General features: G+C 37.5%; 1 protein-coding gene across 3 annotated transcripts in view; it reads right to left on the bottom strand.

The window, feature by feature from the left end:
- LOC126202996 (inhibitor of nuclear factor kappa-B kinase subunit alpha) overlaps positions 1 to 15,374 on the bottom strand; it is a 159,470-nt gene that overhangs the window by 132,083 nt on the left and 12,013 nt on the right. For all 3 annotated transcript variants that reach the window (XM_049937195.1, XM_049937194.1, XM_049937193.1), the window contains exons 2-3: positions 10,387 to 10,511; positions 10,080 to 10,282 (exon numbers count right to left, since the gene is read on the bottom strand). In XM_049937195.1, the coding sequence (XP_049793152.1) occupies positions 10,080 to 10,282; positions 10,387 to 10,501 (318 nt within the window). In that variant the 5' untranslated portion in view covers positions 10,502 to 10,511. The remainder of the gene's footprint in view (positions 1 to 10,079; positions 10,283 to 10,386; positions 10,512 to 15,374) is intronic.

Raw genomic sequence — 15,374 nt, forward strand, 5'->3', positions numbered from 1 at the left:
ATATGTCTGCAGGCCTGGTAAACATTTATTAAATCACTGAACCACAACCCCACAGCACATTAATAGAGAAGCCAAAGTGCAACCCATTGATAAGGTTGAGTAACATTAAGTCATTCATTTTCTGCATAAGGGAAACAATGCTGCAACAGTCCAAATGTTGCGTTGGTGTACGTGTACAGCAACAATATATTATCAAATGACAGAGTGGTTAGGTGGTGTAGATACTTCCCGTGTGATGAAACAACTCTGAATAACTAGCAATGCAGTGCCAGACTATCTCTGTGAAGAATCAATAATCCCAAAGGAAGTTGATGTCCTAGTGCTTGAAGACCAGCATACTGTAATCGAGGTGGTAGCAGAAAATGTGTGAAGCAATCATGAATTGGTTTTCAGCAACTAGAAAATGGCAGAGATAGCTGCTCACTCGGTTCACAACTGCTCATACATTTTTGAAAATGTTCGCCAAAACAAAACAGCAGCACAATTGTTCCAGCTGTGTCCGGTGAATTTAGATGACATCTTTAGCAGCCTGATCATCCTGCATATATAAGTATGACACCAAGTCAAAGGATCAAAGCAAGCAGTGAAAACATAGATTCACCAATACTGAAATAGGCAAAGACCCAACCGTCATAGGTTTTATGCTGAGTGTTTTTTGGTATTGCTATGGTGCAGAGCTAACAGATTATGCTTGTAAGAGAGCAAACTGTCACAGGACCATACTACCAAAATCCCCTTATGAGGTTGCAGGAGATTATCAAGACAAAGAATTATGGAAAGCTGTCCAGGAGGTGTTTCTACTCTATGATAATGTCCCAATTCATTCCACAGGGGACACTCCAGTTGCATATGCTGCTTTTTTTTTTTTTTTTGGCCTCATCCACCTTTACCAATCATCTCCTGACACTGCATTACGTGACATCTTTTTCTTTCCTCAGCTTTCAGCATTGCATGGCTATCACTTACACAATGACAACAAGGTGAATTTTGATGTGGAACTTTTCCATAGCAGCCAAAATACAGGCTTCTGCAACCAAGGTCTCTGCCCAGTCACCCATCAATGGGAAAAATGTGTCACACTGAATGATGAATACCAATGTCATCATCGAGTTTCATGATAACAACTAGATTTTTTCAAGATGATAATTAAATTTTTTTAACCACCCATCATGAAATACACTTTTTCAGTGAAAAACATGACCCTTTTGCATTAATCTTAAGCAAACTTAAATTTTTAAATTACTGCACATTCATAAATTCCTCTATTAGAGTACAACGTGTTTTAAATAGAAGTGATTTCAGGTTGTGTTTGAACTTACTGTGAAACCCTTCACATTTTATATCAGTGGTCAAAGATTTTATAACTGAATATCTCATTTTTTCTCTGTCACATAAAGGCTGAGTGACAAATACTGTAAGCCATTTTGCCTTTACTATATTTACGAATGTTACTGTTGTTTCTGAATTGCAACCAGTTCTTAAAAAAACTTCTAAAGGATGTACTGTGAGGCTACTGTCTGGGTCCCTCGCCACATATCACCATTATTACATGCTTCCATGCAACAAACATTTTCATTCTCAATGAATAAGTGCCCCAGAAAATGACACCATTAGACATTAATAAATTAAAATAGGAAAAGTAAGTCAACTTTCTGACATTTTCAACTCCCAAGTCTACTATCATCCATAATATAAAATTTGCAGAATTTACGACACTTAAGAAGATCTACAGCAAGTGACTTCCAGTTTATGTTTGTTATGTGTGGATATCATATTTTTTTAAAATGAAAGCTTTTAAAACTTTGTTGGAGATTTACAAAGTTTCCAAAATTTTTCCAACAGCAGTATTTACGAGGGTTGACTGAAAAGTAATGTCTCCACCTTCGTAACTCTTCAACAGTTGGCAGCATTGGTATGCGGAAGGTACTGGCTTGTTGCTTAACCTATTCTCTACAACTCCAGTTGGCAGGAAGCCTTAGCATTGAATGGTTGTGTTGTTACAGTGTAAAGTATGGAACCCTGCGCAGACAGTCGGTCAACGCAATTTCAGCAACGTGCAGTTATTGAATTCTTGATAGCAGAAGGCGTCACACCAAAGGACATTCATTAAAAAAATGAAAGCAGTTTATGGTGATTGCATTGATATGATTACTGTGCGTCATTTGGTGAGTATGTTTAAAGATGTTGAGGCGGACCAACTGATCCGTGTGACAAACAAAGAGTTAGATGTCTCGTGACAGCAACCTCCGAGTTTCACAAGCAAAATGTTGACAGACTGATTCAGGATGACCGTTTTATCATTCAGAGAGAAACTGAAAGCACAATTGATATTTTACAAGAACATGTGGGTCACATTATTGCTTTGCTTGGCTTTCGGAAGATGTGTGCACGATGGGTATCCCGGATGCTGACTCCTGAAATGAATGCACACAGACTTGAAATTTGCCAGGAACTCCTCTCACGTTACAAGAATGAAGGCGAAACCTTTCCTGATAATTAAAGACAATCTGCAGGAACATCATTATACTTCTGATGAAGATGCTGAGAGAACTGTGAGACTGTGGTTGCAGAAACAGAGTGTTGGCTTCTTCCTTGATGGCTTCAGAAAACTTGTTTGTCATTGGCAGAAATGTATACAATTGGCTGGTGATTATGTGAAAAAGTGAATATTGGTCATTAAAGATCACATTCGAAGGATTATTTCTGCATTTGATTTATTACAATGTTCCCATCCCAACCCAATTAATGAAGGTGGAGGTATTACTTTTCATTCAACCCTCGTATGTCAGTGTCTCCTGAACCATGTGATAGTAACTAACAGTCTTCACCCCCCCTCCCCCTTTTCACCTAAATATTAATCAGTGCCCCCTGTGAGGAGATGCTGCACATCCAGTAATAGTCTCCCCCTCCCTCAACTCCTTCAAGGGCAGTGACATAGAAATAGGGTGTTTCACTGTGACACAGTATCATAACTGAGATATGAAAGTAACTGAGTTGAATATCTGAAAAAATCAGTGTTTTACTGAAGAAACTTCAATGACCACTTATTTATTCACCCATCTGTAAATAATAAATATTGTATGAATGTTCTCCAAATATATATGTAAATTTTATGTGAAATCATTACAAGGAAATGAAACATACAAATATATACATAAAGTAACACACAATACATAAAATAAAGCACACAGATAAAACAGAATCATATAAATTTATATAAGCTTATGTTATTAAAAATCATAGTTAAGTTCTTTGTAGGTCTTTACTCTTATCCTTCTCAGCCAGAAAATCCTTTTATACAGAACAATGATTGAAAGTATTGTATCAAACAGCTGTCCATTAGCTATGTAAATATAATTAAAATTTTAAGGGCAAAAGACAATATTGTGTGTTTTGGGTTAATGCAAACATCATAACAAAAATGTTCTGGGTCAACATATTCACTTATCGAGATAAATATATATATAATATTTTAAATTCTGCTTTAAATATATTTTTGTCATGCAACTTTCTGATGTACACTCACTATCAGTTGTAAAGTTTAAGAGCAGTGCTAGTCTTCTGTAATAAAAAAACTTTATTTTGGGCAGTAAGTGATGGAACTTGAAAATACTGGGTTATTCTAAATGATGGACCAATTTCCACAATTCGTATGTATTCAAGTACAAATCCAAAATGAACAAGCTTTATACCAATGAAAAGAGGAAATTTTAAAGGTTTTGGCAGGCAGGCAGTGATGGTTTCAGAAGTGGCCAGAAGAGTTCACGTGACAATAGGGCCGTCATTCCATTTCACTGTTAGCTGTGAGTGAGATGGCGACTATGGAGCACAAGGTTTTCTGCATTCTTAAGTTTGTGAAAAGTGAGTCGCAAATTGCAGTGAAGTGGGCATTTCATACCAAATTTGGTATTCAACCACCAACTCGCAAAAACATTAGGCATTGGTTTAAGCAGTTTAAACAGACTGGGAGTGTGTGCAAAGGAAAATGCACAGGCCAACCGCATTTATCAGTGAATGATGTCAGATGGATTCAAGAAAGTTTTGTTCCAGTAAGTCTACCAATAGAGCCAGTTGAGAACTTGGAACACCCCAACCAACTGTATGGAGAGTTCCGAGACAGCGTTTGCTGTACATGCCCTACCGATTACAATACGTGCATGCTTTCAACCCCAATGACAAAGAGAAGCGTCTCGCATTTTGTGGTTATGTGCTAGCAAAGAGGTTGACGCATTTCCTCAGCGTGTAATTTTTAGCAATGAAGCAACGTTTCACCTTAGTGGAAAACTCAACAGACACAAAAATGGCTGGCTCTGAGCACTATGGGACTTAACTTCTGAGGTCATCAGTCCCCTCAACAGACACAATGTTCACATATGGGATTTGGAAAATCCACATTCACCATTGCAACACAAAAAGAGACTCACTGAAGATCAACATGTTCTGTGCCATATCCCGTATAAAGGTTTATGGACCAGGTTTCTTTGCAGAAAGAACTGTAATGGGAATCACGTATCTGAACATATTGGAACAATGGCTGCTCCCTCAAGTTATGGAAAATTTCATTTTCCAACAGGATGGAGCTCCATCCCATTAGCATTGTGATGTACAAAGCTGTTTGAATTACTCCCTTCCTCAGCACAGGATCGGTCGCAAGGGACTTGAGGACCTGGCTCTGCACTTCTGGTCACTGAGATCTCCTGATCTCATGCCCTGCAACTATTTCTTATGGGGTTACATGAATGAAGCTGTTTAAATCCCGCCTCTACCAACCACTCTGAATGATCTGCAGAACCAGATAACTGCTGCCATGCACTCAGTAACAGCAGATACGCTTTCAAGTGTGTGGGACAAGTTTGGCTACCGTATCTATGTTTGCAGTGCAGCCAACGGTGGCCACAGTGAACATTTATAACATCACATCTCTAATTTTTAAATAATTATTAAAAACTAATTAATTACAAATTGTTAAGTCTATTAAACTGATATCAAACATTATGAAAAAACTTTAAAACTTCCTCTTTTCATTGGTATAAAGCTTGATCATTTTGGATTTGTACTTTAATAAATACGAAGTTTTGAAAATGGGTCCATCATTTAGAATAACCCTATATTATTCTGTATGTCACAGCAGACTGAAAACAGACAAATTGTGCCATCCTGGCATCTTCTGTGATACAAAGTTTTGCAATGATTCCAAGAGCAGCAAAACAGAGTGAACTGAGTTTCTATACAAGTTTTATTGTAGTCTTACCAAAATTTTGTATCAACAAAACTCCAGCAATTTTTTAGATGTTACTGCTACTGACCTGTGTAGCTCATGAAATAAATTATTAGTTGACATCTAAATGAGTACTCTACAATCCATGGAAGAGTGTGTAGGTTGTGGCAGACAGCAAACCATTATAATTTTACTCCTTATCTACCCACTTTATGGATGGTACACGGGGAAAAAAAACAAGATTTGTCTAATTTCACTGTTGTGATCATTAAAGAGGTGGTTGTGGGAGGAACTAACACGTTTCTTGACTTATACTGGACTGCACACATTTTGAATTTTAACAGTAATTCTTCACGCTTCACTGTCTGAGAAACAACTCCTTCAACCCTGCTGTTGCCCAAATGGTATGAAGGAGCCCCGCACCACATACATGGGTGAGCATTTATCTTTAGGTATAGCATCACTCAAAAGATTGGCTTACTGCTGGCCCACTGTGAACCTAGTTTTGAGTTTCATGTGGTGTTGTTGTATGTCATAACTGGCAATACAAGGTCTTAAAATATAAAATTTCATTCTCATACTGCTTTACAATAGTTGTCAAATTGTTTGATTACAAAAATAATAATTTTTCTAAAAACAAAAAAAGGGTATTATTGACCCACTTTTACAGAAAAGTCTTCCACAAACACTTTAAAACCATTTTCATTAGAAATGGCACCATTCTAAACCACCTAAAAGCTATACCTGGTTTCGCAGTGTGAGCACTAAGTCCCTAAAACAGGCGGAGGTGCACTGAAATGGGCTCACAATCTGCTGGTGCTCAAATTAAATCTGACAGCTTTTATTATGGCCTCAGCAGCCAGAGACTGTGGTGTGTGTGTGTGTGTGTGTGTGTGTGTGTGTGTGTGTGTGTGTGTGTGTGTGTGTTTTGTCTAATTCGGATGAAGGCCATCCTGAATTTTCCACTGTTTAACATAGTAAATGGAATGATGACCAGTAGAATTGGTAATGGGGAAAAAAAGAAAAGCAAAAGTAGTTGGGTTGGTTACATAAAAGTGCAGAAGTTACATGATCAACTAATTTTTATTACTTATAAAATGCAGTCTATATTCTGTAAGGGTATAAAATACACAGAGGACTACTACTGAATGATGTACAGCTCCAATTATGTGCAAAGTTTGATGTATTTTTGTTTCGCTTTAACTTTTTTTTATTTTACGTTTTTGTTGAGGAAATTGCATTCTGTAGCACTATAAGATAAATCTGTAGCGTTTCCTTTATTTTTTACTTCAACATCCCTCTGTTTCATGTTATAAATCAACAATTTTCAAATAAAACCTGACTTAAACAATGACATTTTCAGTTTTGCTATAAATACTGTTTATTCTTAAGTAACAGACAGGAGGATAACCACATAGAATAAAAGTGTTCCATAGATTTCCCCCTGCCCTTTATATACCATCACTCAGTTTCTTGACAGTTTCTCACCTCCAGTTTGTAGGGAAACCTAGTAAGACACTGATCACATACATAAAGAAAGTGATCACTATGAGGTAATGCCCAATAGGTATGCAACACATCCAAAACACAGGTAATGGGGCTACAACTTCAAAACTACCAGGAAAACTACTGTAGTCTACACTTACTTATGTTAGTCTAAAGCACAGCAGCTCTAATTACAACTGTAGTCCTCAGGCAAGGACCTCGTATGGACGGGCATACAGGTGGAGGGGACATAACTTGCCTGGATGCCTGTAGGAGGTCAATTTGCCAGAACATCTAATGACTGTGACATGTCTGATCATGGAAATATCGTGCCCGCTGGACACTACAGACCAGCAATACATCTGTGGACTGTTCAGTCAATGATCCCCATGTCTGAATTAAAAGTCTGTCAATCAGTCACTGTAATAGCTGCAAAGCACACAAGACTGGCAAAGAGTAACTGTCATACCAGCTCACTGCCACTACTGTAATTTGGGAAAACCACCTACTCAATCAGTGAAGAGTTGTATCTTTTTTTGTTCCAATATGGCATTGCCACATTGAAAGGCCATTGCATGTTAGAGAGCAAAAACCTATGTTTTTAATAAGCATAAAAATGGTAAATAGCATTGTAAACTAGATATACAATCAGATCTCAGCAAATGAATGTTTTATTTATTTATTTATTTATTTTTCAAGTCCAGGACATAAAATGAATGTTGAAATGTACCACATTTTACAGACTACAAGACACACCTTAATTTTTAAGCAAAATTTTAAAAAATAACATTTTTATCATTTTCATTATTAGATTGCAAAGCCAGACTAAAAAAATTCTCAGTTTGTGAAACTGAACTGACCTTTAGAATCCCTGAAAATCATCATCTGAACTTTCTTTTTCTTCTTCTTCTTCTTCTTCTTCTTCTTCTTCTTCCTCTTTCTCCCTTTTCGTCATCATCATTGTTCTCTTCATATATAAGATGGTCTTCACCGCCATCGACAGTGTTACTTACGCCGCACTTCTTGAATGATTTAACAATAATGTCTTCTGTCACTCTAGACTACGACTCCTTTATCCACCGACACACTCGTTTCATTGTAAGTTTTTTAAAACTCCCTTTGGTATGAATTCATGCTGGGTTCCATCCATCATCCATTTGTGCAGTTCCTCTCTCATACACACTTTTAAGTGTTTTATTTATCAAGACATGAATAGGTTGCAATTATGAAGTAAGTCCAAACCAGAACAACAAACAGCTCTGTATTTTCCTGTCTCAATTTCTCTTTCACAAAATTTTTCAAATGACTATTAAACTTATCTAGCACAAGATGAGACTTCTTCTTCAATAACGCAGCTTACCTTCTCTCCCACATTGTTTACCCATAATTTCACACCAACCTCATACGTTAACACCACCGCCTGGCGGTATTCGGAAGGTTTTGGCATTGTTTTGCACTTGAAAATAATCACTGGATTAATTGTACTACAATCAGCACAACATGAAAAACAACAGTGTAGTGCATCCTATAGTATTAGCACCTTTAATAGCAACAGTTCTGTTTCTCGGCACATAAAACGTCACAGGAATTTCATTCATATTCACCATACGGCATAGTTCCACACTGGTTTTCTTTTAATGTTGATAATAAAGCAATGGAAAGATAATGTTTTCTCTTCGTACTCTTGTGGCATTTTCTGAGATAATGTGATTTTGGTTTGCATGCTAAGTCCATGACGCTTCATAAACCTGTAGCGCCAACCAACTCCACCCTTGAAGTCTTAAGTTCCACTGCAGCGCTAACTTACAAGCATGAATTTGAATCATTTTTGTATTAATTCCAATGGCATTTTGATGGTGTCCTCGAATCACTAATGTACCAGTCATGAATGGTTTTTTTCTGTTGGTGGAGGGCCGAAATGCCACACAGCTGCTCTGTTTCAATGTTCTTCCGAATATGATATTACTTTCAATTTACAGCCCACATAATATGAATACCTTTTATTTTTTTCCATTACGAAACTAGCTACTAACAAAAATATTGTACTGTTACAATAACAATCACTTTCAGTTCAAGTTAACTGGCACCAAAGACTGCAATGACGCATTATAGGCTAGTAAGTATTCTGGGTTTGTGATGGCAGGTCAGAAGGAGACAGTATTAACAAGCTTGTGAATCCCCATAACTCATGTTCATTGCATTGGTGCCCTGCTGCTGCCAGTTGACTCCAATGTTGCAACATAGAGATAGGTTTCCTGTGGTATTGAATATAAGACCATTTTTAAGACTGCTGGGAATTTTAAATCAAGCATTGGACATTTTTACATTAATTCTGAGTATATGACACCTGAATTTTGGAAACAATTTCTTAAAGAAAAAAGTGTGTTACATAGTCCATAAAGTACAGTACTGTGCATTTGTAACACTAAATATAATAGTTGAATAATGATGCACAACAATTAGCTGAAATAAATTTTGCAAAACAGAATGTTGAGTTTAAAAAATAAAACTGGCCTAATAATTTTCACCACTGTTGTAGTTGTTTAACAGTCCTGTTGCCATGAAAAGAGAATGAGCTTTTTGTATATATTTTTAGTTTAGTGTTAGTGCACATGAGTCACTGAATTCCTGCCAGCAACTGTGGCCAGTCTCGTGCTAGTCACTGAAGTCTTACATACGCGCCACTGGCAGAGAGTATTTTGATCTTGCCTGATCAACGTTTTGTGATTTTGACTTTTTCCCTAGATCGTGGTGTATGCTAACTCAACTCTGTTACACTCCAAACTTGTGTTAGTTATTAATTCATCTTGTGATCACCACCACAACCATCTGGTTTGCTCTTCCTGTCTCCTCATTACCACCGGGTTGAGTAACCATACACTGTGTTTCTACCTACGCAGAGCAGGGCAGAAAAAAAGGTCTTGTTCTTCCTTGCTACCTTATTTTTGATTTTTATTGTTAGTGCTTAAAATCCTGTTGGCAGTACTGTGAATACAAATCCATTGGTTATATTCAACAAGAGCATACAAATGCGCCTTATCTTGTGTACATGCAGCCCATCTGTACTAGGATATGGACTTTCAGGAATCACATTGGACAATCCTACTCCTAATGAGATCAACAGTTCTGCTGTTTTGTAGAATATCAATATTAATCTTGCGATTGGTGTCGATGTATTAAAGAAATAGATAAAATAGAACAGAATAGAAATAGATAAAATTAATGTAATCTAATGATAATGCAAAAGAAAGCTAGAATAATTATGTATTAAAATAAGCACTATTTTCACTGCATGCAACCTCAGTTTCTATGTTCATGCCAAATTATTAACATTACTAATGTCTGAAGATTTTTGTAAATTATCTATCCTGCTAACCTGTCTAAGGTCACCTTTTGAGCAGAATTCCATACACAACAATGGCAGCTCAGAGCGAAGAATAGAAAGTTCCCATGGAACTTGAATTGCCTTGACAACATTGGGATGTGAAAGTCGCTGCATTATTTCAACTTCTTTTGTCCATCTTTCTTTATGTTTTGGTGTCATGATACTGTCAGTACCTGAACGACATTTCTTCAAGGCTGTTAACACACACAATGTCTTAATCTGTGATGACAAGGTATCAATAGCATTGGTCTTCACAAAAATTTGACAGTGATATCTGACATGATTTCTGTTGCCGTACCTATTGTTTCACCCGTCTGTTTATTCTTCCATAATGTTACAACACCAAACCCACCGCTTCCCAACACTCGCTGCTTCAACCAGTCCCCAAGCTCCGAAGGATCTTCTGTTTCCATTATGGAAGGCCTGTAACACAAAAGTATGAAGCTGAGAGTGGATTATATTTATTGGTAACACACAAATGTGTGCAGCATAAATCATTATACTGAAAGCAAGGAAGATTAGTGTGTAATGTCCCATCAACAAGATCATTAGAGATGGAGCACAAGCTTAGATTTGTGAAGGATGGGAAAGGAAATCAGTCATGCAATTTCAAAGGAATCATCCCGGCATTTACCTTTAAGCGATTTAAGGAAACCATGGGAAACCTAAACCTGGATGGTCGGACAGAGATTTGAACTGTTGTCCTCCCAAATGCAAGCCGAATGTCCTATCCACTGCACCATCTCACACAGTCATCATCACACAGGTTGTGTCATCAAACAAATGTAAATTTATTACACATGAAGACCATAAATATGATAAAGAGGAAAAGACCATAAATATGTCGCCTCAACCCCTTCTGCTGGACTGACCGAAACTTCCATGTCACACCGTCTTTATCTTTATATCATAGTTCACTAAATTTGTCACCTAATACTTGCAATGTTACTACAGTGCAGTTACTTTAAAAAAAAATACAACAGCATGGATTATTTCCAGTAGTTTACTCCTGTCTTCGTCTGTCCGTATTAACATACCAACTTAAATTCTGATAAAGTAAAAATGGTTCAAATGGCTCTGAGCACTATGGGACTTAATATCTGAAGTCATCAGTCCCCTAAAACTTATAACTACTTAAACCTAACTAACTAAAGACATCACCCACATCCATGCCTGAGGCAGGATTTGAACCTGTGATAGCGGCCACGCATTTCCAGGCTGAAGCGCCTAGATCTGATATAGAAATGAGAGCCTTTTATTTGCTATAGTTTTATCAGGATTTTTGTTTTTGTCTGTACAGACAGATATGAATAACATGACAGCACAGTATGTGTTCTTTCTATTCAGTGATTGAACTGAAATTCTTGGAACAGGAATCTGAATACTTTTAAGAGTGGCACCTCCTTTTGAACTGTTGACACTGGAGTCTGTTGCTAGACAGCCACTTGATTTTCTCTCCCAGACAGCCAGTGTTTCTGTTATAGTCTTCAGTCCAGAGATGCAAGTCTCCACGCTACTCCATCCTGTGCCAGCCTCTATCTCCGAATAACTACTGCAAGCTATATCCCTCTGAATCTGGGTACTGCATTCATCTCTTGGTCTCCCTCTAGGACTTTTACCTCCAACACTCCCCTCCAATAGTACATTGGTGCTCCCTTGATGTATCAAAATGTGTTCTATCAATAGATACTTTCCTTTAGTCAAGTTGAGTTACAAATTTCTTCCCTTTCCAATTCTATTTAGTACCTCCTCATTAGTTATGTGACACACCCATCTAATCTTCAGCATTATTCTGTAGCACCACATTTCGAATGTTTCTATTCTCTTCTTGCCTAAGCTATTTATCATAAATGTTTCACTTCACACATGGCTAATCTCTAGACAAATACTTTCAGTTAAGACTTGCTAACATTTAAATATGTACTCAATGTTAACAAATTTCTCTTCTTCAGAAATACATTTCTTGCCATTGCCAGTCTTCATTTTATATCCTCTCTACTTTGGCCATAGTCAGTTATTTTGCTGCCCAAATAACAAAATTCATCTACTACTTTAAGTATCTCATTTCCTAATTTAATTCTCTTAGCATCACCTGATTTAATTTGACTACATTCCATTATACTTTTTTCGCTTTTGCTCATCTTATACCCTCCTTTAAAGACACCGTCCATTCCGTTTAACTGCTCTTCCAAGTCCTTTGCTGTCTGTAACAGAATTACAATGTCATCAGCAAACCTCACAGTTTTTGTTTCTTCTCCCTGAATTTTAATGCCTACTCCAAAATTTTTGTTGGTACCTTTTATTGCTTGCTCAATGTATATAACAACAAAAACAATCAATTTTTGATAAAATAATTTAATTGGATAGATAAAAAATCTAATGAGGCTACAATCCTGCCTCTCTCGCTTCTTAACCACTGCTTGCCTTTCATGCCCTCTCATCTCTTATAATTCTTGTCTGGTTATTGTACAAGTTGTAAATGGCCTTTCACTCCCAGTGTTTAACCACTGCTACCTTCAGAAACTCAAAGACAATATTCCAGTCAACACTGTCAAAAACTTTCTACAAGTCTACAAATGTTATAAATATTGGTTTGCCTTTTCTTAACCCATCTTCTAAGTCATACAGTCAGTACTGCCTTGTATGTTCCCAATTTTCTCTTGGATCCAAATTGACCTTCTCCAATGTCAGTTTCTACCAGTTTTCCCATTCTTCTGTACTGAATTATCCATTACTTATGTTAACTAAGTGTTCGCTAATATTCATACCTGTAGGACCTGCATTCTTTGGAATTGTAATTATTACATTCTTCTTGATGTCTGAGGAGATTTCGGCTGTCTCATACATCTGCACACCAGACAGAATAGTTTTGACATGGCTAGCTTTCCCAAGGTTATTAGTATTTCTGGCAGAATGTCATCTACTCTAGTGCCCTTGTTTTAACTGAGGTCCTTCAGTTCTTTGTCAAATTCTCTTCGCAGTATCACACCTCTAATCTCATCTCCATCTAAGTCTCTTCCCTTTCTATAATACTGCCTTCAAGTTCATCTCCTTTGTATAGACCTTCTCTATATACACCTTCCACCTGCCAGCTTTACCTTCTTTGCTTAGTAGTGGTTTTCCATATGAGCTCTTTATATTCATATACCTGCTTCTCTTTTCTCTAAAGTTGCTTTAATTTTACTGTAGACAGTACATATCTGTCCACTAGTAAAATACATTATGCTTCTATAGCCTTACATTTGTCCTCCTGCTTAGCCATTTTGCACTTCCTGTCAATCTCACTTTTTAGATGTTTGTATTCCCTTTTGCTTGGTTCATTTGCTACATTTTCATATTTTCTCCTTTCGTCAATTACATTCAATATCTGCTGTGATAGTCAAGGATTTCTACTAGGCCACATGTTTTTACCTATTTGAGTCTTTGCTGCCTTCACTATTTCATCTCTCAAAGCTACCCATTCCTTTGCCCTGTTCTAGTCAATCATTGCCTAATGCTCCCTCTGAAACTCTCAACAACCCCTCATTCTTTCAACATATCCAGGCCCCATCTTCTTAATTTTCTACTTTTTTCTCAAATTCTTCAGTTTTAATCAAGAGCTTGTAAACAATAAACAGTAGGCAGATTCCGCATCAGTCGCTGGAAATGTCTTACAGTTTAAAATCTGGTTCCAAAATCTCAGTCTTACAATTATGCAGGGTGATTCAAAAAAACATATACAAACTGACATGGCACATCAGGTATACAAGAAGCATCAGCAATCACACAAGAACCAGGGCTCGCAAACGCAATAAGAGAGTGCCATAGTCACATGACCGAGGCTTCACAGTGAGCATCCTCTCCACCAATGAGGCTGTGTTCTCAATCGAGGGTGTGATGAACGTTCACAACCTGTATATATGGGCGGATGTGAACCCACAAGCTAGACATATACATGCCTCACAATGCAAATTTACCTTTAAAGTATAGGCTGGCATCGTCAGAGACTGTTTCATTGGGCCCTACTTGATGGTTGCACATATCTTATTTCCTGCAAAAGTTTCTGCCAGAAATGCTGAATTATGTTCCCACATGTATCTCATATTCCTCTGAGAGGTTCTGCTGGACACGCTGAATGATGTTGCCATGTTTGTTCATTGCCGTATTCGATTTCAGAATGAAAGAGCCCCACTCATTTCAGTAGACAAGTGAGGACAACCTTCACAGCTGCTGAATTGGTCACAGTGAACATGTCACTTGGCCACCACAATCATCTGGTTGTCACCAATTGATTTTTTGCTGTGAGGGTATTTGAAGGGCCTTGTGTATGAAATACCTGTTACATCACTGGAGGACCTACTTGGCAGGATGTCTTCAGGGTACACCATGTATCTCAGAGAGGGTGAGCCGTTCAACGCAGCACTGATGTCAGGCATGTCTCAATGCATCTGGACAAAACTCAAAACTTTGAGCATCTCCTGTTGTTATCATCAATTTGTAGCATGTAACTAAATAATGCAATTCCATTTAGTAGCCCCAGATGGCCTTATGGTTCCTATGGTGATTATTAATCCTTGTTGCATGTCCAATGTGCCATATCAGTTGATAAATATTCTTTTGAATCACCCTGTATAATCAATCTGAAACATTCTGGAATCTCCAGATCTCTTCCACGTATCCAATCTTCTTTCATGATTCTTAAATAAAGTTTTAGCAATGATTAAATTACGCTCTGTGCAAAATTCTACAAGGTGACCTCCTCTTTCATCCCTTTGCCCCCAGTCCATGTTCACCTACTATTCTTCCTTGTCTTCCTTTTCCTACCATTGAATTCCAGTCCCTCATCACAATTAAATTTTTGTCTCCCTTAACCGTCTGAATAATTTTATCTCATCATACATTTCATCAATTTCTTCACGATATGCAGAGCTTGTCCTACTGTGGTAGGGGTGGACTTCGTGGCTATCTTGGCTACGATAGTAATATTATATGAAGGAAAGTTGCTACTCACTATATAGCAGAGATGCTGAGTCGCTGAGACTGAGTCACTTGAGACTGCAATCTGTTTTTGGGTGCAAAACATAAGCACCCAGTATAGAACTATAGAATGCTGGGACCATGAGGGTAAAAAAAAACCGTTTCGAGATCCAATGCAGAAAGGAAGAAAAAACAAACATAAAACGTCAAGACGTTACGGAGGAGTATCCAAAAGATGTTGACAAGACACCGGAGTCACCAGGTAAAATCAAATCTCTTTTGACATATTACTGCTTTTTAAAAAACTTAAAATGTGAGCCACAGCTCGCA

Source organism: Schistocerca nitens, chromosome 9 (genome assembly GCF_023898315.1).
Source record: "Schistocerca nitens isolate TAMUIC-IGC-003100 chromosome 9, iqSchNite1.1, whole genome shotgun sequence".
NCBI lineage: Eukaryota > Metazoa > Arthropoda > Insecta > Orthoptera > Acrididae > Schistocerca > Schistocerca nitens.